The sequence below is a fragment of the Gossypium raimondii genome, chromosome 11, assembly GCF_025698545.1.
Source record: "Gossypium raimondii isolate GPD5lz chromosome 11, ASM2569854v1, whole genome shotgun sequence".
NCBI classification, from domain to species: Eukaryota; Viridiplantae; Streptophyta; class Magnoliopsida; order Malvales; family Malvaceae; genus Gossypium; species Gossypium raimondii.
In genome coordinates, this window is record NC_068575.1 from 60,221,325 (window position 1) to 60,240,810 (window position 19,486).

Genomic DNA, 19,486 nt, shown 5'->3' on the forward strand with positions numbered 1-19,486 from the left:
GTTTGCTTTTTATTTAGTGATATTACAATTTCTTTTAATAAAATAGACTTCATCACATCATTTATTTTGCCTTTGAATATACCCTGAATAATGGTTCTTCTCTTATTAATTTTATTTTAGATATCTATTTTACTTTTAAGTGTACAATGAAACTCGATTATATTATGTTGTAATTATTCGAATATATATTTATACCATGAGTGTAAAATTGGTTTGATTTTATCAAAAGTCCTTATACTTTAGTAAAGTTTAAAATTCAGGTCTTATATTTTAATTTTAAGAAATTTGATTTTAGTTATTTATGGTACATGGCAATTAAAAGAGGCATGATGAGACTTTGTTAGCTCTCAACTTTTTAGTTTTTGTTAATTTCGCTCAAACTCTTGTAAATTTTAAAATGCATTAAAAATTATAAAAATTATAGTAAAGATTAATTTGACAAAACTATAAACCGTAAGTGCTAAAAAGTAGATTTTATAGTTACCACGGTAAGTGTGCAAAATGCAAATCTAGATGAAACATTATTAAATTTTTACAAGAACTCAATATTATAAAATTAAAATACACATATTATATTTTAAATCTTACTAGAGATTTAATCCTTTTATGTTTTTTTGCTCTTGTTTCATTGTATTTCACTATTCAGGTGTTGGAACTTTGAGGAAAATAAAGCAGCTCTCATGGAGGAAACTGAGAGATGAGTTGGAGAGTGAGTGAAGGAAAAAAAGGAAAGAATCTTTATGAATTTATATCATAATAACTACAAATCCAGTTTATTTACCTACTTAACCCTTCTAATTAACTTATAAAAAAACCCAGAAATAATCCAAATGCAATCCTTGAAAATGGACATGAAAACTTCATACAAATGTCAATTTCTTAGTCTCTTTATTGCTTTTGCTCTTTAAGAAAAAGAAAAGCAAAACATTCACTTCCTTTATCTTTTCCTTCTATGTGGGTCTGTCTTCTTTGAATTCTCAATCAAGTTTTCACCTTTTTTTTTTTTTTAATGATTGATTTTGTTCAAGTTTTCGAGGTTCCAGCTTTAAAAAGCCTCCATTGAGTAAAAAAATCCCATCTTTTTTCAGCAGGCTTCAATGGGGGAATCCAAAACCAGTCCACCACCTTCATTCTCCTTCATTTTCTCACTGTTTCTCACTGTTGCATGCCTCTTTACACCATTGGGAGCTCAACAGCAGTCACCCATCAAGACCATAGTGGTGTTGGTGATGGAAAACAGATCCTTTGATCACATGCTTGGGTGGATGAAGCAACACGTCAACCCTTCAATCAATGGAGTAACTGGAGATGAATGCAACCCGGTTTCAACAAAAAACCCGAACCTGGAATCCATTTGCTTCACCGACGATGCTGAGTTTGTGGATCCGGATCCAGGTCACTCTTTCGAAGCTGTTGAACAACAGGTGTTTGGTTCTTCCACCATTCCTTCCATGTCTGGTTTTGTGGAACAAGCATTGTCAATGTCCAAGAACCTGTCTGAGACTGTAATGAAAGGGTTTAGACCCGAGTCAGTCCCGGTTTACGCTGCTCTCGTGAAGGAATTTGCAGTTTTCGACCGGTGGTTCTCTTCAATCCCCGGTCCAACCCAACCCAATAGACTCTTCGTTTATTCAGCCACTTCCCATGGTTCAACCAGCCATGTTAAGAAACAGTTAGCCCATGGCTACCCACAAAAAACAATCTTTGACTCTCTCCATGAGAATGGTAAGGATTTTGGAGTTTATTTCCAAAACATACCCACAACTTTGTTCTATAGAAGCCTTAGGAAATTGAAGTATGTTTTCAAGTTCCATCAGTTCGATTTGAAGTTCAAGAAAGATGCTAGGAAAGGTAAGCTTCCTAGCTTGACGGTGATCGAACCGAGGTATTTCGATCTTAAAGGATTGCCTGCGAATGATGATCATCCGTCCCATGATGTTGCTAATGGCCAAAAGCTTGTTAAAGAGGTGTACGAGATATTGAGGGCAAGCCCTCAATGGAACCAGACACTTTTGGTGATTACTTATGATGAACACGGTGGATTCTATGACCATGTCCACACCCCATACATCAATGTCCCAAGCCCAGATGGGAACACCGGTCCTGCTCCTTCTTTCTTCAAGTTCGATAGGCTCGGTGTTCGAGTGCCGACGATCATGGTCTCTCCTTGGATCAAGAAAGGCACTGGTAAATTAAATGTTGATGCCTTTAGATGCATGCGATTGCTCTACTAATATTGGGGTGGCTTTGTTGCAGTGATTAGTGGTCCGAAGGGTCCTTTCCCGAACTCCGAATTCGAGCACTCGTCGATCCCTGCAACGATAAAGAAAATGTTCAATCTATCGTCCAACTTCTTGACTCATAGAGATGCTTGGGCCGGCACTTTCGAACATGTCGTCGGAGAGCTATCCTCTCCTAGAACTGATTGCCCAGGTATATTTTTCTTCAATTTTATGTTGCAAGGACTTTTGAATGAATGACAGATACGAGTACGTGTTTGATATGGTAAAGACTCAATTATACCAATAATTAGTTTCATTTCAAATAATTGCAGAGAAGTTACCGGAAGCAGCACTACTGAGGACAACAGAAGCAAACGAAGACGCTGGTCTCTCTGAATTTCAGAGCGAGGTAGTTCAACTAGCCAGTGTGCTTAATGGTGACCACTTCTTGAGCAGCTTTGCCGAGGAGATGCGCACAAAGATGAGCGTAAAAGGAGCTCATGAGTACGTGAAAGGCGCAGTTTCAAGGTTTATAAGAGCAAGCAAAGAGGCCATAAAGTTGGGAGCCAATGAATCCACCATTGTTGATATGAGATCATCGCTTACAACTCGATCTTCTTCGATCCACAACTAGTTTATCTATTACAGGTTTTACAAATGTCTTGTAATATGTACTAAAACTGACTTTTTGTGAAAGAATTGTATCTGAATCGTGAATGTGATGAAAATTAACAGTGTCAAAATCCCTACTGTATAAATATAGTTGCACCTCTTTGTAGAACTTGGTCTTGATGGTCTTTGACAATCCGTATATTTTTGTAGTGTTCCTCTATTTGTACATATTGTAATCGTTTATATACATAAATTTGTGTATTTAACGGATTTTTTTTAAAATTAAAGAATCTTGTTAACATGAATCAATGGCTAGTAAAGATAGACATAATAATGCTAAAAATGCAAATAAAAAATTTTCCCATATCTATGCTTGAAACAAGTAATCATTACAATGAATCAAACTTCTTTGTACATAATGTTTGCTTCAAACTAGTCTTTTGATACTCAACAAGTTATAAGAGAAAGTTACAAAAGGATTCGAGTATTATATATATATATATATATTTGGCATTTGATAACACCATTTTTGAGCCCTCCAAAGTTACAAAGTGCAGATCAATGTCAATGAATGAAATTCGATAAAATTCATGATTTGAAGACAGTATGCAGGCATCTTGGTTTATATTCCTAGCTCAAGGCACCATTTTCAGCAACCAAAAGAATCGAATTAACCTTATACATTGGTTCTCGATTTCAAGCTCCTATAAACGTAACCACGAGATTAGCTTCCTTTTTTCCAGATGTTAGTTGGTGTTTTCTTCATGGATTAAGGTTCAAAATTAAACCACAACGGGAAAGAAAATAATCGGCTAAAGGCTTCATAATTAGTCCAACTAGTTCATCCAGCTCAACTGGTCTAAATCTCGATCCTCTGTACTTGCAAAAACCCTTTTTCCTCCCTAGGCTTTGGCTTACTTAAGGAATGGACATTAACACTACTGTTCAAAGTAATATGAAATGCATAACCTAGAAGACTATAAAACTATGAACATTAAAAGGTGTTTCCTTCATGGATTAAGATTCGAAATTACACAGCATAGGAAAGAAAACGATCGGCTAAAAGCCTCATTGTTAACACTACCATGAAATAAGATACCATTCCATATTTCTATGCCTTCTGAACGAGGTAAATTTACAGGTAAAAACAGCCAAACCCGAAGTTTAGCTCAAATAGTTCATCAAGGTCAACCTGGGGGTGAATTCATGTAAGGCCGGGTTCTGAATTTGACCCCCAGCACTTAGCCAAATCCAGTACCCATCTAAAAGTGGATGGCATTGCCACTACTGTTGAAGGAGTGTGAAATGGATAAACCTGAAGACTATTAAATTATGAACATTACTACACTGCAAAATACCTTTCTGAGATTCGAGGCTAGCTGTTCCAATTTCTCAATCTCCAGCAGATGAAGCAGAGATTAAAAAGAAAAGAGCAGAAAAGATTCCTTATTCTTTGAGCTAATTGAAATGCCTTCAAAATTCATAAGAACGGAAATTGAACAAATTCGGAATTTTCTACTAAACCCATAGTTCCTAATTAATAATTGCAGAGATTGACCAATTTAAATAATGAAATCAGGCTTTTTAGTACCTTTTGAGAATTGGGAACGGCGGCGAGCACAGCGCGAAGAGAAGCGACGGAGTTCTTATAACCTCAAGCGAGCCTCATCGAGAGCACAATTGCCGCTACTTCCAGTTCCACTCATTTCCAGGTGATGGCTACCATCGGGTGTCGAATCACCATTGCCTAAAACAGAGTTGTTGGATAGAGAAGGACCGTTAATGTAAGTAGTAGAAGGGTCGTAGGATTGGTGGACCACAAGGCAGGATTGCAGAGCTGTGGAATTTTCTTCCAATTTTCTCAACAAGGACTTCTTTTTGAACGTAGAAAGTGGAAAAAGGAAAAATAAATAATGAAATAAAAGTAGTAAAAAAAAAACGTCGACAGCAGGGTTCGAACCTGCGCGGGCAGTGCCCAACAGATTTCAAGTCTGTCTCCTTAACCACTCGGACATATCGACAAGGCGCTGAAATGTGCTTTCTGTATAAAACTTAAATTCGATTCATAATCAATTACGTACCTCGATATTGCCCATTATCTAACTTTTTATTTTTAATATTTTTAATAAATTTATTATTTTAGAAGAAATTTTATCTAATTCTTACATAAAATGTTTTTTTTTTCTTTTGATTATTGAAATTTTACGTAAAATGTGTATGTGTTTTTTCTACCATTGAACCATATTAGAGGTGTAGAACTTACCTCATATATCGTTTGTTGAATTATTGAAAAATTTTAAATGTGGTTAGTGTGATAATAAGAGTGAAGACAAAAAATTTTAAGCGAGGTGAAATTAAATTGTAATTTTAATAGTCTATATATTAATTATTTTAAAGGAATAAATAAAATTTTATCATTTTAGGAAGGATTAAAGTGTAATTTTATCTTTATTATTTTAAAATTTAAAAAACTCAAAATAAATAATTTTTCATTTTAGAAGGGCTTAGGCCTTACCAACCCCTTAACTACACCTTGTGTGATAATCTGAATTTATTAAGGCATATATGTGATAATCTCTGTTTTTAAATGAAATTATCCTATTATCAATGTACTAAAATGAAGCTCTTAAAATTATGTAGAATTTAAATTTTAATTAATTTGTTAAAATAGTAAATTCTATAAAAGAGTTTAAAAATTTTATAGGTGTTTTTTATTAGCAAAGTATATGATATAATATAAGTGTAGACAGTATTGAATTAACAATGCATCAAATATTATTTATATCTACTTTGATTAATTGGTTAGTATTTTTTTATATAATCTACTATTATTCAACTCTATCGATAATTATGGATAACAACTGATTTAAAACTGATTGACTCCGGTGAAAATTTTAAACTCCCATATATTTTTTTATTTATTTCCCTTTAAATGAAACATTGAAAGAAGTTAAAACGGTGCGTTTTGATATGGTGTAATGAGAGAAGGAGAGCCAAAGACTGAAGCTTGAATATGTGAGCGAGGGAGAGAACAAAGGATAACCAAAAAAAAAAAAAAGGTGGGGGCTTAAGCCATGACAAATACTCTAATTGCTCAGCTTCATCTTGTTCCTCCATTCCCTTCCCCTTCCAAACAATCATCAATCTCTCAACCTCAAATTAAAATCCCCAACAACCCTAACCCAAAACCCAAACCCATTGTTTTCTCTAAATTCCTCTCTTTAGCTCTCACTTTAACCTTAAACTCCCCACTTCCTTCATTAGCCATTCCATCTCTCACCTCTCAATCTTCCCCTCAAGCTCCTCTCACCACCACCCCTTTTACTCAGTCCAAGTTCTTGCAACTTGGACTTGAAGATGGGTCTGTTTTAAAAAACCTTCCCTTTTTTGTTTATTTGGTTTGAATTAAGCTAATGTACGTACGTACGTGTGTGTGTGTGTGTGTGTGGTTGGTTAATGTTTTGATTGTTTTCTTGATGGTGATGATTGATGACAGGAAAATTAGGCCTTGCCCTTCAACAAATCCAGGTTGTGTTTCAACCAATGCAAAGTCATCATCTTTTGCCTTTCCATGGGTTGTTCCTGAGACTTCTAAAGAGAATGCAGTTCAGGTTTTGAGAAAACAATTATGATTTTGTAATGTGAAAGTAATTTCATGTTTGGTTTGGCTTTGAGAGCATTGCTTCATTTGCAGGAACTGCAAGAAGCGATTTTAAAAACTCAGAAGAATGCCAAGATTGAGGTTGTTGAAGATACCCCAAATGGTAAGTAGACATAAATTGGCATTTGGGGGGTTGCTGTTCGTATCTTCGTTTAGGGTTTAGACTGATATGATATGAAACTGAAACAAATTCAGGGAAATATATACAAGCTGAGGTAGATGGAGGGTTTGGTCCTGATGTAATGGAGTTTTTAGTGAAAGGTGATGTTGTTACTTACAGGTCAATGGCCATGAAAGTGACCTATATTTACCCTTTCACAACAGCAATTGGTGATTCAAAGGGACAGCTTGAGAGGTTGAAGAAGATCGTTGACCAGTTAGGCTGGTATGTTCCAAGTTTTGATTCCATGGAATAGCCATATTCATTGCTTTTTGAATGTGTAATATTTTTCTCTTTATCTTCAAAGTGGTAATATTTTTCTTAGATTGAAAGTGATGAAGCAACAAACTGTAAACAGTTAAAACTACAATCATGAACCAATCAAACAAATTCCCTAAGCTTTGCCTGTTTCTTCAAAAATGATTAAAAAGAGCACCAAACCCTTGGTTTTTTTTCTTTGTTTTATACAGATTGAGTATTGCTTTTTAGTTGCTAAAACATCAACGTTTGAACCGCAGCAATTAGGTGACACTGCTTGAAACAAAAGCAAAAGAACATTTCTTCTTCTTCACTCAACATGATTGGTTCCATAACAGTAAATCAATGTAGCCCACGTAAAAGTGTTTGATTGTGAATTTTTCTAAAACCCCATAATTCCCCTGGCAAGGAAATGTGATAGTATCGCCTGTAAGGTGCTGGGAAAAAAAGAAGAAAATGCTTCCACAAGTCTCTCATGGCGGTGCCTTTCAGATTGGCCCTTCGGTTCTGTTCTGTAATGGCGGAGGCTCTGGTTCAAGCCCCAAACATGGCGGAACAGCTAGAAGGATGAAATTCCATGGGAAAAAACTACTGCCTTTGCTTGTTCTCGTCCTTTCATGTCTTTCAATTCTCAGACTTCTTAAAATAGCAATGATTGCTTCACATTCTTCATCTCCGGAGTGTTCATCGGAATGCAGTAATTTTCTATCAAATGCAACTCCAGTGGTGGATTCCGAGTCCGGTGGCCGACATGAACCCACCCCTGCTGCCACCGCTGCCAATGCAACCCTTCTCACCCCAAAGGAATTCATGGTTCTTTCGAAACTTGTTACACGTAAAGCGCCTTGTAATCTCCTTGTTTTTGGTCTTCAATCACAGTATTACAATCTTTCATCAATAAACGCAGGAGGAATCACTGTTTTTCTCGAGGATGATCCTTTGAAGATAAGTGAAATCAAAGCTGATTTTAATGGAACTCGAATTTATAACGTCAAGTATCAGATAGCAGCTAAAAAAGCATACAATTTGCTCAAACATGCAAGGAAAAATCCTGCTTGTTCTCCCACCATAAATCTGTTGAATCAATCGAGTTGCAAATTGGCATTGAGAAACTTACCAGAAGACGTTTATAAGCTTAAATGGGATGTCGTGGTGGTGGACGGGCCGATCGGGGACACGCCAGAAGCACCAGGGAGGATGCCGACTATCTACACTGCCGGCATGTTGGCAAGAACTGATGGGATTGGGAAGAAGACAACGACTGACGTTGTAGTTCACGATGTTCATCGGACGATTGAAAAATGGTTTTCTTGGGAATTCTTCTGCGAACAAAACTTGGTCTCTGCTAGAGGGAAACTCTGGGTTTTTAGAATACCTGTCCATCAATCGAATTCTACAAGCTTTTGCTCTTCTGAGACAGTTGTTAATGGCGGATCCATCTAATGATATGTTTTTTATTGTCTGTTTGATGTTAGAAACCAGGTTTGAGATGTCTTCTTTGTTAGAAAACAGGATCTAATCTCGGGTTACTGAAATGTTTTGGTTCATTCAAACTCATATTCAACACTTAAATTAAATTCAGGTGGAATTAAGACCTATACCTGCAATTTTACCAAATATAATCTTCTTCTTTTTTACTTGTTTTTTGCTTTACAATTTCTTTTCAAGAAGAAAATTAGATGGGCACGTATTAAGATTGCAACACAGAAAGTTCAAGCTTTTGAGTTTCATTGATACACCAAAAATTTACAGAAATGGGAACCTGTCAAGCCTAATTAAGTAAACGGGCTTTCTCGCCTGTGTTACAATCTGCATCTCCGATTAGTCTCAACATCAGAAATCCGAAAAGCAGAACCACAAAGAAAAATGGAAGGCATCTAGTGTTTTTGATTACTTTTAAACCCGACAGTTCTCCGGTAAAGGCAACACACCGTCGAAGAAATCACCAAAGTACCCGTGCGGTTCGTGTACTAACCTCGATATGATGTCTCTAAGTGTTATTACTCCTTCCAAATTCCCGTCATCGTCCACTACGTACATACGATGGATCTTTTCTGAGTCAAGCGTCTGGATCAATTCCTTGATGGTTTTATCTCTCTTGCAAGTAACCGTGCCGCTCAACATCGGCGATCTCTTGTCGTGTTTCTCCAAGTAGTTTTTAACTGCTATCAAGAAGTTCTTCGCCGTGATAGATCTATGCAATCAAGAGGACTTAATTCAGAACACAAAATATATATCTGATATGAAATTGAAGCTTTCAAATCAATCATCACAAACCTGTAATCGCGGTAGATCTCTGGTGCGGTTAGAAGGAACTGTACATCTCTAAGACTTATGTTACCGATAGCTTTTTTTCCTCCACTTTCAACTACCGGTACGCCTCCGATTCTATTTTTCCTCATTAACTTAAATGCTTGAAGAACCGGTTGATCCTCGTGTACCTGATATACAAAGAGGGATTCACTAACATATCGCTTGCTAAAGAGTAGGTTTAGTTGAAGGCAAGCTATGGGGAAGATTGCTAGAAATGCAAGGCAATTGCTACCGGACAAAGCCCAGATTCGGCACTCACACTCAAGTTTGAGCAACATAATTATGAGCCTTAATTTGCAATGTATAAGGTGTGCAATTTCATTAAGACATTTGATAAAGCATCGTAAGAGTCATGGCAATGGAAATGAAAAGCCTCGAATCGATGAAAACGAAAAACTTAAACAGATAACAGCTACTCACTTTGATAATTTCCTTAGGTGACATTGTGGGAAGACCGATCTCCAAAAGTTTCTTAGTTCCCCAGCTTTCAAACCAGTGAAACCCGGTGCATTCAGCTAACATGTGAATGACAGCTGACTGCGTGATGATGTTATTGATCTTTCCATCACCGAGATCAACTACTGGAACACTCTTCATTTTATATTTAGAAAGCAGTAACAACATAGTCAAAAATGAGTTCGATTTTTGCAAAGCAAGGAATGGTGCCCATCGGAACGTCCCCGAGATATCGCGAACCTGTATGCTATCACCAGTTAACAACATCGGTACGTCTAAGAAAGAGAGAATTCAAGATGTAGGAAGCTGTTCTATAATAGAGATTTAGAAATACCACCTTAGTGTTCTTGTAAAACTTGGAGGACGTTAGAGCCTCAAAAAAGTCTCCCGAAGTAATCGAAGCATCTTCGGGGCCTAAAGTCCCGAGTCCCACAGCAGAGGTCATTCCATTAATAGATACCGCGAAATAAGTTCCACTGGGAGATGAAGGGCTTCTAGGTGAAGGTGGTTCTGACTGAAAAATGGTGGAAATTTTTACTCATGTCAAACGCATACCCTTAATCTACACTCACACCAAAGTTTGATTAACATAAACTACTGCAACCTAACAACAAAAGATGTCCATTAGCAATTATCCTCTTGGCCAGAAAAAAACAAAAGATGTCCATTAGCAATTATCCTCTTGGCCAGAAAAAAACAAACAGATCATATATATTGGGTTTGATTTTTCGACCTGTTGCAAAATCCATATAGCAATTCCAGCGAACTCTACAATGCCAATGTATCTGTCAATCCATGTTGCATCGTCAGGGGCATTAACATCAACAACTGGTGCGCTAAGAATCTTGTTTTGAGCCAGTATTTGAACAGCCTCTGCTAAACTAGCATCCGATTTTATCTCAATCCCTGCAAACAGAATCTCACTTCGTCTTAACCAAAACTAAGATCAACCTTAAACATTACAAAGTTAATACCATAACATATACTCATCAACCCCACACCGCAAAATAGGGGGGAAATTAACAAAATCTGGCAGCCAACCGAAGCAGACAAAATAATCCAAAACGAAAATTGCATGATCAAAGGCATCGAGACAACCAAAACAGACCTTGAGGAGCAAGAGGGAAAGCAGAGACAGGAATGCTCTCAAAGCAAGCGTTGAGCTTTTCATTAGGACTAAGCTTTGGTTCTTGAACACCCCATAGATCCTCCACCTTCATCCCAAGCTTTGCCTCTGGACTCCTCGGACTCTCCTGCTGGTCCATGCTACTCTCTCGTCTCAATTGCAAACTCGCCATCTTCAACGATACTGAAAAAACACAAAAAGAAACTTCACTGTCTTTCTCTCTTTGCGACCCTTGTCTCTATATGTAACTAAAAGTTCAGAAAGCTGATAACTTGAATCATTCAACAATTGGACATAAATAACTGAAGACAAAACAAACAGGGTTTACTTTTAAGTACTGTGTAATGGATGGAACAATGATTTGATCAGACCGTTAACTTGGGTTTTTGACAAAGTTGTCGGGGCACGTGGACGGTGAGTGATGTGGTGTAATTGAGAGGTGATAAACTGATAATGTTGTCTGGTCAAGACAAACTTCACTTTTGTATTGTTGGTTTTATTGTAAGGAAGAAACCGGAATAGGCGGTCTTATCCATCCGGTTTTTAATGGCGGCCACTCTAGTGTGAGCCCAGGAGTAGCTTGCGCACTCGGGTTTTGACGACACCTGGTTTTGCTGATAAGGATACCTGAATTTGCTGACATATTTTTGATGGCGACTCTGACTCTTATCTAAAATTATTATGGAGTTGTCTCAATGATTGCATTTTTATTTTTATTTTAAAATAAATAAATAAATTAGTAATTTTAAATTAAAAAGTAAATTAATTTTTATATATTAATATAATATATATAGCATATTTCGTGTCATTGTCAAATTATTCTATTAATCATATTCATTTTAAGAGTATAAAAGAATTAAATTTTAAACTTAACCTTTAATCAAGTGTATAATAATTTATTTATTTTTAAATAAAAGAGAAAAAATATTTCTAGTATAAAATTTTTATGATATTTTTATTCTCGATGTACTTGTTAAGATATAAGTTTATATAAATATTTGTATTTATTGAATGCTCTTCATTTACAACCTTAAATGTGGAATGAAAATTTAATATATCCACGAATTAGTAGATTTTATTGGATCTTTGCTCAATTATTCCTAGTTTTGTATCATGTATATCCATTCCTAACATGGCATTATATAACACCATGTGATGCTACTTTATTGTAAGTAGACTAGCTTAAACTCTTTGATACTTTAATTTAGTCGTTTATGGGCCAGATTCAGTCCGGTCCATGACATCTCGAATGATTCTTTTATCAAATGAAAATTATTAGAGGTTAGTATCTTATGGTTAAAGCGTGTACAACAGAAAATGGATGTACCAAATTGACATACTTTTTTTCTTCAAGTACATGAAAAGTACAGGGGTTAAATAAGAAATTAACCTAAACAGTTAATTTCTAAACTTTTTAGAATTTGTTATGAGACATATATTAATTTATTGTTTTTTTTGTGAGATATTTTGTGAGGTTTTAAAGATTGTAGGGATGGTACGAGAAATATATAGTTGATGAACATATGAGATCTGTTATACATCAGTGGTTATCAAATTGAGTCTTAGATAAGATTCAAGTCAGCTACCTGTGACCTGAATAGGTCCTACCAAATGATTGAGTGTGAGGCGAACCACGAGAGGATAGCAAAGGAGTACCACAAGCGAACAGTAGGGGAGTTCGCTGATCTAGCTCACACGGATCAAGTGAGGATTGTGGTCCCAGTCCGCATATACCCAAAGTGCTCAATGAAGTCCCAAAGTGCTCGTAGAAGGGAGATTATGTGATTTGTAGGCAACCCAAAGTGAAACACATGTAGCAGGCTTAAAGCCCGCTCAAAATGTCAGTCCTAGGAATAGAGAGGACTGTGTACACTGCAAGCGGCCCAGGGTAAAACATGTGCCCAGTAGGCCTGTAGTTTGCACAGAATGTTAGTTTTAGAAACAATGGAATCAAGACAAAATAGTGGGATCAAGTTGCGAATTGTGATAATATAAATACCTGAATGCTCCTGTTGATGAGATACAAGACAAAATTACTCATCAGTATTTAATGGGTAACAAATAATATAAGGTAGAGGTCAAACTCCATCCTCCTTTCCTACTAAAGTACTTCTTATGATTCAAATTATATTTATTCGACTTTAAAATTAATAAATTGAACATAAATCAAAATGGTACGAAATGACCAAACAAAAATAATCCCAATTGTTGTGATCAACTTTAAACAAAGGGGATCTAAACACTAAGTTTGAGAGTTTAATTATAATTTTCAACTTTTTTAAGTTTTATTAGAAATTTTAGAACTTCTAAGGGTTTTGTGAGGATTCTTAAAATTTTGAAGGCCTAATTAAAAATTTTAAAATCTTTAAAGGGCTTAATAAGAATCTCCAAAAAGTTTGGAATCTTAATGAAAATTTCCAAAATTTAAGGCTCGATTAAAATTTTCTGAAAGCTTAAAGGGTTTAATGATGACTTCTCATGTTTTTTGGGGGCCCACGGCTATTTTCTATTAGCGCTGATTTATACATAATTATTCATGATGAAGTTGGAATTTGACTCTAAATTGAGATTTTTAATACTAATTAAAAGCATATATATTATACTAAAAATACGAGGAGCATGTTGATTGAGTTTTAGTTCGATTGTCATGGATATTGTTGCCAATGTAGGAGGACGTGGATTCGAGTACACTGAAGTGCATTATTCTCCTATTTATAAGTTGGAAGAGGCTATGAATAGTTTTAAACATTGTGTTAAAAAAATGAGTGACATAAATTAAACATAAAGGTGTGTGAAAGATTAGCTTACTTAAAATAGCCAAAACAAACAAATTTCGACTTACACAATAACTTAAACTAATTGATTTTAACTCGAGAAGATCAAATTGAATTAAAAAATTTAGCTAAATTCAAAGAAGTTATGAGTTAAAAAAATACAATTACGTATCATAATCAATTATACGTATTACAGTTTTGTATAATTAAAATTAAATCATTACAAACTACAAACATACAAATTAATAATTAAAATATATAAAATGAAATTCACATACAATAAGACTTAAACCTAGAACAAAATTTAGACTAGAGTAAAATATATTTAATGTCACTAAATTATTAATACGTTTACGTTTTAGTAATTTAATTTTAAAAGTTACACATTCATCATTGAACTATTCAAAAAATTTTATTTAAGTCACTGAATAATTTAAAATTTTTTTACTTAAACCACTAGGCTGTTAAGTTTTTTTTTTTAAATGCCCAGCTAGAAAGCTTTAAATGACAACTCAACGATCGATATGATAAATCAATACTCATCTAATAGTAAAAAAATGTGCCTTAGATCCAAGTTGATGTAACAATCAATGTTGAAGATCAAAAAAGAAAACTGTTTAGATTTTGATTTGTAGATTCATGATATTAAAAGTTGTTTTATAAGAAAAACTTAACAGTAGAAGAGAATGAGATAGAGAGTTTTCGATTGATAAAGGCGGTGTAAATAAATAAAGTCATACAACAACAATTTTAATAACCTAATAATTTAAATAAAAATTTTGACAATTTATAATTTTTTAAAATTAAATTACTAAAACATAAATTTACTAATAATTTAATCACTATCTATAGAGTTTATCCTTTAAACTAAAACTCCTCGTACACAAATCACATTATTAGTGGGAAAATTCCCGATATTTAGCGGGAAAAGAAAGTAGTGGCTGGGCTTTTCCGACTTTTCATATTCCTTCTTCTTCTACTTATTTCTTCCCCGTTTTATTTTATTTTTAATTTCCCTTTTATCACTCGAAAAGAAAAAAAAAAAAAAAAAGGAATAGGGGTGAGGGTTTTGTAAAGGCCAATGGAGGGCTCCTCTTCCCAGCTATTTGATGATGATCAAAAGTCTTCTGGCGCTTCCAAGTTCCTCTTCAACCTTCCGTCTCGCGGCCACCTCTCCTCCACCGTCGTCTCCTCCAATCTGGTGGCATTTTTTGTTCTCTTTTTTCTTTAATTAATTTCACGTCATTCTGTTTAATTTTAATCTTTGTTCGCGCCATTATATGTTGTTTTCTGTGCTTCGTCGCGCAAAATTGTGACAAGTCAAAGAAGTGTAGAACTGTTTGTTGAAGTAAAGTCGTTTTACTGAATCCGGAGTGAAGGAAATAGTTATGATTCACTTTGGATCGTTTAATTTTAGCAACAATGAAAAAGAAAAAAAAACATTTTAGGGTTCAAATTCGAGGTTTTAGGATATCTAATTAATGTGTTTCTTTTAGAATACATCCGCTACAAAATGTGTGTATGTTTTTATCTGATGAATGGTTTACTAGGGTTTTACAGTGAGAAAATTGACTTGGAAAGTAGAGAGAAAACTGTTATTTGAGTTAATGAAGATGCTTTATTAGTAAAACACACGGTTTTGATACAGAACCAGGGTTTGTTTATAGAGATGTCATTAAAGTCTGATCTATTTGGGATTAACCATTTTGGGCTGTCCTTAGTAAATATTTTAGGGGCCTTATTTTCATATTGGAATAATTTCCAGTATTTTTAGGCTACCAAACTCTTGAATTTACTGACCAAACCTAACGTTATGTTACCTGCTTAGCATTCCCTTGTAAGCATGTTTCCATTTGCATATGTGCATTTTATATAGCATAATCTTTATTCCTTCACTTAAATTGTTCATGGCATGTGTTAAGTAATGAAGGTATAGGAGATAGCCGGTTTCACCATGGGATTTTTCTTCAATGGTTCTAGGATTGTGGACATGTTATGGTCTTTGTTTTGCCTTTGCTACTCTTCAAACTAGAGCAGTTTCCCCTTGTGTCTATATTTCAATGGGGCCAAGTCACTTCTCAAATAATAGCCTTCTGTAATCTGTCTATATCATTATACCAATTTGTTTCACATGGCCAGGATGCTGGAAGTTTGTACCCATTTGGCCTGTTTCTTTCTACCTGCTTTTGTTTGCATATTTAAGCAAGCATCTGATTTATGAGCCAGCCTATTCAGCAGCTCCCTTTCTGGTAACTTTCTAATTATTCCATGCTATTTCTTTCAAGGAGTCTCCCTGAAAAAAAGAAAGTACAATCTGTTATTCAATTACATTCATATACTGCACTTTTCTTATCAGGAAACAAGCTAAGAAGAGTTTCTCATTTGGTTAAAGAATGAATCAACTTAGTTAGAGGGAAACTGGTTGGGTTGTCTAGCCAAATTATTGCAGTCACCTATATTGCTGCTTATAAGCTTCTTTGATGTGTAATGCATTTTTGGATCTTTTTAACTACTATAGTCTTTTTCATTTGATTGTTTTATTTCTCGGCATAATTCTTTTTTCTGCTTTTATTATTATTATTTTGAACTGATAATTTTTTAACCCTGTCAATGCATGAAGAGCATGTCATTTTGTACAAAAATGTCGCTTATATTGCAAAATTCTGCAGGGGGGGATGCGAGTGTATATTTGCGAGCACAACACTTCTCCACCAGGTGGCTGTAGACTTAAAACTTATTAGGGACTTCCAATACTTTTGAAAATAAATTTTATTTATTTTAAACTTATGCATGACCGTTTCATTAATGTCTTCTTGTTCGACTTGAGAATCATTACTTACTGTTGTTAATGCTTTACTTCCATCTTAATGTTCAGGGTCTTAAGTGTATATATATCTAATTAAAATTGCCCCTAAAATTGGGACTTTTGATTCACTAAAGGTCTTAAAAATTTATGTGTGCAACACCTGCTTTTGGGGAACCTCTAGGCAGCCTTCTGCCAACGTGCATTCTAGTTTCTGTAAGATAGGCTTAATCAGATATTGTTAGTGAAAAAACAATTTGTAAGGCATACTATTAATTGAACTTTTGTGCCAGCTTACCTATACTGCCGTCGTTTCTGCCATTTTTTAATGGGTTACTCTTGTTTTACTGAATTAAGTTATAATCAACATGTATTCTTGAAGCTCACCTATTTTGTGAAAATAATTAACAGGAAAGTGATTTAAAAATTCACTGCAAAATTTAAGCTATAGAACTCATTGCAACAGTTTGGGAGCCTAAAATTTTCCTAATTTGAAGCATGTACAAGATATATAATGTATCTTAAGAATATGATTTTGACGCCCTAAATCTTTATTCTGAACTTCAACTTACTCGAGTATCTATTAATTATATGGACATATGATCAGTGTTGAGTGGTAGTTAAATTGCTATTTTGTTTCTATTTTTATTTATCTGTTACCAATTCATGTTTTATACTTGATAAATGTAAGGAAGTAGAGCAAACATCTGAAACCATGCTATAATCGTCGTGTTTATAATATTAGTATGCACATTTTTCTGTTGGTTATCTTGTTCATTCCCAAGAAGAGCTGCACTAGTACAAGAAATAGTTGTGAGATTTGTTCTTATTGACAAGCTAGATAATTTTCTTTCTCTTGTATGTCCAGAGAGCCAGCACATAAAGACAAACCAACAGAACATACTTATTAGATCGCTCATGCTTAATGACAAGAATGGTGATTCCAGTTCAAAGGATGTGAAAACTGCAGCTGAGGGTCCTAGAAAGAGGTAATGATTTCTTCTTTCTTGGGTGAATGATGTTTAGATGTCTTGTTACTATTTATTGTGTGTGTACATCTTCTTCTTTTTCTAACATTAATTTCATTATAGGTTCTTATCATATTTGCTTTTTTTGATACAATGCCTAGAACTACCCATAGCCTCTCCCCAACCCTTAAATAGGAGGATAATGTGCTTAAATGCACTCGAATTCATGTCCTCCTACACTGGCAACAATGCGATGTCAATCGAGCTAAGATTCAACCGGCTTGTGTGTGTATGTTAATTGTCTTAGATTCACTGTTAACCCTCATTTAGTCATGTGTAACATCAAGATGTAACCATCTTTTTGTAACTTTGTTCAGCCTGCTGTTGTAGCGGATCACATGGATTGCATGATGTGCTTTTATTGCACTTGCATCATATTGCATTCAATGATGCTCGATGACTAGGGTAGATTGTTTGATGCCTGCCGTTCTTTTTCCTGCAGGGCTGCTGAAAGAGTCATGGATAGCAGGGCTTCAGCAAAGAAAGCCAATACACAAGGTAGTTCTCAACCTGGTCAGTTAATAAATGTTTTGTAATGGTACTTATGTGTGTATTCATGTGCATGGTTCAGTATATGGGTCAATATTGTCAAGAAACTATAATGTCACTGCCGGTGTTCATAGTTGGTATTTTGTTTTACATATTCAACGATTTTATTTTTCAATGCAGTCTCAACCTTGAATAACAGTTGTTGCATGGAATGGTAATTAATATTGATGCAGTATTTTAGAAGTGACTAGATTCTGTATTTTATGTCTGGCTTGGCCCATCTGTCGGTCCTTTATGCTCTTTACTTGATTCAAAACTTTTATCATCTCACTATGTTGGTTGATCACAGTTTGGAAGTCAAGATTCTTTTGCTTTTTCGTGTTGCTTATCTATACAAACTTATGATACTGAGACGTTTCTTCACTTGGGAAAAGTAGCAAAGCACGAATGCTGGATTACCATTGCTGGTTAGCTTTGTAGATTTAAAATATCTTTTTATCTGATTGATTTCTAGTGAGGTTTCCACGTTTTTGTTAGTAAATCAGTATGCAATGTGAATGAAGCCATTCCTTTTTCATCAAACCACGTTATTCAGCATGAGTATGTATGATTTTTCTTGTTAAAATTGTCTCAAATCTTTATTCATGGTTTTATTATTCAGAGAGTAATCATCTTGAATTCCGCTAATGACTTGGAAACTTGCAGAGGGATCAAGCAGTCGTGCAGCTGAGAAGGACTACCATAGTTTAACAGTAGATAGGCTTCGTGCCCTTCTAAAGGAAAGAGGACTTTCTTCCAAGGGAAAGAAGGCATGTTCTCTAGTAAAGCTTTCTTGGATGCCATCTTTAGTCTCCCTTAAATGTTTAGCTAATTAGTATTATATTCGGGACGCATTTAATGATCCGTTGTACACAACTGCTGTGCAGGATGAACTGATTGCTCGCTTGAAATGTGTAAATGGTTCATCGCAGAAGTCAGAGTGACGCCGCAGCTCTATCAATGTATACGTTGGCAGAGGTAAAAGAGAAGTAGGCGATCATGTTGTCTTTTGCGTAACTTAGGGAAGTGACACCAAAATGGAAGAATTACTTAAAACTTAGTGTTTCCTGAAAATAATGAGTAAGAGAAATTCTAGAACCTTTGCGTTTTGGGGTTAGTATTTGTGTTATCACTTGCAAGTCTTTTTTTTTTCTTTTTAGTTTTGCTATTGTTTTTTTATTTAGTTGCCATCTTCCCTTAAAAGATAATATGATTTTTATTATTAATCTTTTAATTAATGTAAATTAATTAAAGAAAAATTATTGGGATGTTATTAATTTAACATTTGATAATTTTGAGTTGACATGTAACATGTCATAATTAACCCAATCAAACTGATCCCCGCCAAATGGATTTCCTGTACAAATCCTGACAAACCGAGCCTACCAAATGGAGTTTATTAGCCAAATGAATCTACATAAACGTGAAATCTTTTTCCTTAGGCCCAAATAATGTTGCATTTTTAATAAACGGAATAAAAAGGTCAAATTGGTGAGATTTTTAGGTATCAATCAGGTGGGTGGAATTTTGAAATTATAAATATAT

The 19,486-nt window shown here is 34.9% G+C and overlaps 5 protein-coding genes, 1 long non-coding RNA gene and 1 other non-coding gene across 8 annotated transcripts; 4 read left to right on the forward strand and 3 right to left on the reverse strand.

Annotated features, from left to right (window-relative positions):
- The first annotated feature begins 778 nt into the window (after positions 1-778).
- Positions 779-3,095, forward strand: LOC105802109 (non-specific phospholipase C6). The gene is made up of 3 exons (XM_012633564.2): positions 779-2,187; positions 2,257-2,433; positions 2,555-3,095. The coding sequence occupies exons 1-3, from the start codon at positions 1,098-1,100 to the stop codon at positions 2,854-2,856; spliced, it is 1,569 nt and encodes a 522-aa protein (XP_012489018.1). The 5' UTR covers positions 779-1,097; the 3' UTR covers positions 2,857-3,095.
- Positions 3,096-3,168: 73 nt separating this feature from the next.
- On the reverse strand, positions 3,169-4,707 carry LOC105802110 (uncharacterized). The gene is made up of 2 exons (XR_001136106.2): positions 4,426-4,707; positions 3,169-4,305 (listed from the first exon to the last, which is right to left on the reverse strand). It is a non-coding gene; the product is annotated as an uncharacterized LOC105802110 (long non-coding RNA).
- A 66-nt stretch (positions 4,708-4,773) lies between these two features.
- On the reverse strand, positions 4,774-4,855 carry TRNAS-UGA (transfer RNA serine (anticodon UGA)). The gene has a single exon. It is a non-coding gene; the product is annotated as a tRNA-Ser (tRNA).
- Positions 4,856-5,853: 998 nt separating this feature from the next.
- LOC105802108 (thylakoid lumenal 17.9 kDa protein, chloroplastic) lies at positions 5,854-7,053 on the forward strand. The gene is made up of 4 exons (XM_012633562.2): positions 5,854-6,195; positions 6,331-6,445; positions 6,529-6,598; positions 6,691-7,053. Exons 1-4 carry the CDS (start codon positions 5,909-5,911, stop codon positions 6,909-6,911), a joined length of 693 nt encoding a protein of 230 aa, XP_012489016.1. The 5' UTR covers positions 5,854-5,908; the 3' UTR covers positions 6,912-7,053.
- Positions 6,783-8,511, forward strand: LOC105802106 (glucuronoxylan 4-O-methyltransferase 1-like). The gene is made up of 2 exons (XM_012633561.2): positions 6,783-6,880; positions 7,323-8,511. Exon 2 carries the CDS (start codon positions 7,370-7,372, stop codon positions 8,354-8,356), a length of 987 nt encoding a protein of 328 aa, XP_012489015.1. The 5' UTR covers positions 6,783-6,880; positions 7,323-7,369; the 3' UTR covers positions 8,357-8,511.
- Positions 8,512-8,603: 92 nt separating this feature from the next.
- Positions 8,604-11,292, reverse strand: LOC105802105 (SNF1-related protein kinase regulatory subunit gamma-1). Of its 2 annotated transcripts, XM_012633559.2 has the most exons (7): positions 11,137-11,292; positions 10,791-10,991; positions 10,416-10,588; positions 10,020-10,196; positions 9,647-9,922; positions 9,191-9,354; positions 8,604-9,107 (listed from the first exon to the last, which is right to left on the reverse strand). In XM_012633559.2, exons 2-7 carry the CDS (start codon positions 10,978-10,980, stop codon positions 8,810-8,812), a joined length of 1,278 nt encoding a protein of 425 aa, XP_012489013.1. In that variant the 5' UTR covers positions 10,981-10,991; positions 11,137-11,292; the 3' UTR covers positions 8,604-8,809. The 2 variants fall into 2 exon arrangements, with proteins under 2 accessions (XP_012489013.1, XP_012489014.1); XM_012633560.2 differs by lacking the exon at positions 11,137-11,292 and having other exon boundaries at positions 10,791-11,099.
- A 3,301-nt stretch (positions 11,293-14,593) lies between these two features.
- LOC105802103 (uncharacterized) lies at positions 14,594-19,073 on the forward strand. Its single transcript, XM_012633557.2, has 6 exons — positions 14,594-14,783; positions 16,252-16,297; positions 17,254-17,374; positions 17,856-17,911; positions 18,608-18,711; positions 18,829-19,073. Exons 1-6 carry the CDS (start codon positions 14,664-14,666, stop codon positions 18,883-18,885), a joined length of 504 nt encoding a protein of 167 aa, XP_012489011.1. The 5' UTR covers positions 14,594-14,663; the 3' UTR covers positions 18,886-19,073.
- Positions 19,074-19,486: the final 413 nt, after the last annotated feature.

What these genes read in the sequence shown, in the direction of transcription:
- LOC105802108 (XM_012633562.2), top strand. Translation starts at nt 5,909, where the DNA reads ATGACAAATACTCTAATTGCTCAGCTTCATCTTGTTCCTCCATTCCCT. An exon ending in CAACTTGGACTTGAAGATGG is followed by an intron (nt 6,196 to 6,330) that starts GTCTGTTTTAAA and finishes GATTGATGACAG; the next exon opens with GAAAATTAGGCCTTGCCCTT. An exon ending in CTAAAGAGAATGCAGTTCAG is followed by an intron (nt 6,446 to 6,528) that starts GTTTTGAGAAAA and finishes CTTCATTTGCAG; the next exon opens with GAACTGCAAGAAGCGATTTT.
- LOC105802105 (XM_012633559.2), bottom strand. Translation starts at nt 10,980, where the DNA reads ATGGCGAGTTTGCAATTGAGACGAGAGAGTAGCATGGACCAGCAGGAG. An exon ending in TTTCCCTCTTGCTCCTCAAG is followed by an intron (nt 10,589 to 10,790) that starts GTCTGTTTTGGT and finishes TTCTGTTTGCAG; the next exon opens with GGATTGAGATAAAATCGGAT. An exon ending in GAGATCTACCGCGATTACAG is followed by an intron (nt 9,108 to 9,190) that starts GTTTGTGATGAT and finishes TTGATTGCATAG; the next exon opens with ATCTATCACGGCGAAGAACT.
- LOC105802106 (XM_012633561.2), top strand. Translation starts at nt 7,370, where the DNA reads ATGCTTCCACAAGTCTCTCATGGCGGTGCCTTTCAGATTGGCCCTTCG.
- LOC105802103 (XM_012633557.2), top strand. Translation starts at nt 14,664, where the DNA reads ATGGAGGGCTCCTCTTCCCAGCTATTTGATGATGATCAAAAGTCTTCT. An exon ending in GCACAACACTTCTCCACCAG is followed by an intron (nt 16,298 to 17,253) that starts GTGGCTGTAGAC and finishes TTGTATGTCCAG; the next exon opens with AGAGCCAGCACATAAAGACA. An exon ending in GCTGAGGGTCCTAGAAAGAG is followed by an intron (nt 17,375 to 17,855) that starts GTAATGATTTCT and finishes TTTTTCCTGCAG; the next exon opens with GGCTGCTGAAAGAGTCATGG.
- LOC105802109 (XM_012633564.2), top strand. Translation starts at nt 1,098, where the DNA reads ATGGGGGAATCCAAAACCAGTCCACCACCTTCATTCTCCTTCATTTTC. An exon ending in TTGGATCAAGAAAGGCACTG is followed by an intron (nt 2,188 to 2,256) that starts GTAAATTAAATG and finishes GCTTTGTTGCAG; the next exon opens with TGATTAGTGGTCCGAAGGGT. An exon ending in TCCTAGAACTGATTGCCCAG is followed by an intron (nt 2,434 to 2,554) that starts GTATATTTTTCT and finishes AAATAATTGCAG; the next exon opens with AGAAGTTACCGGAAGCAGCA.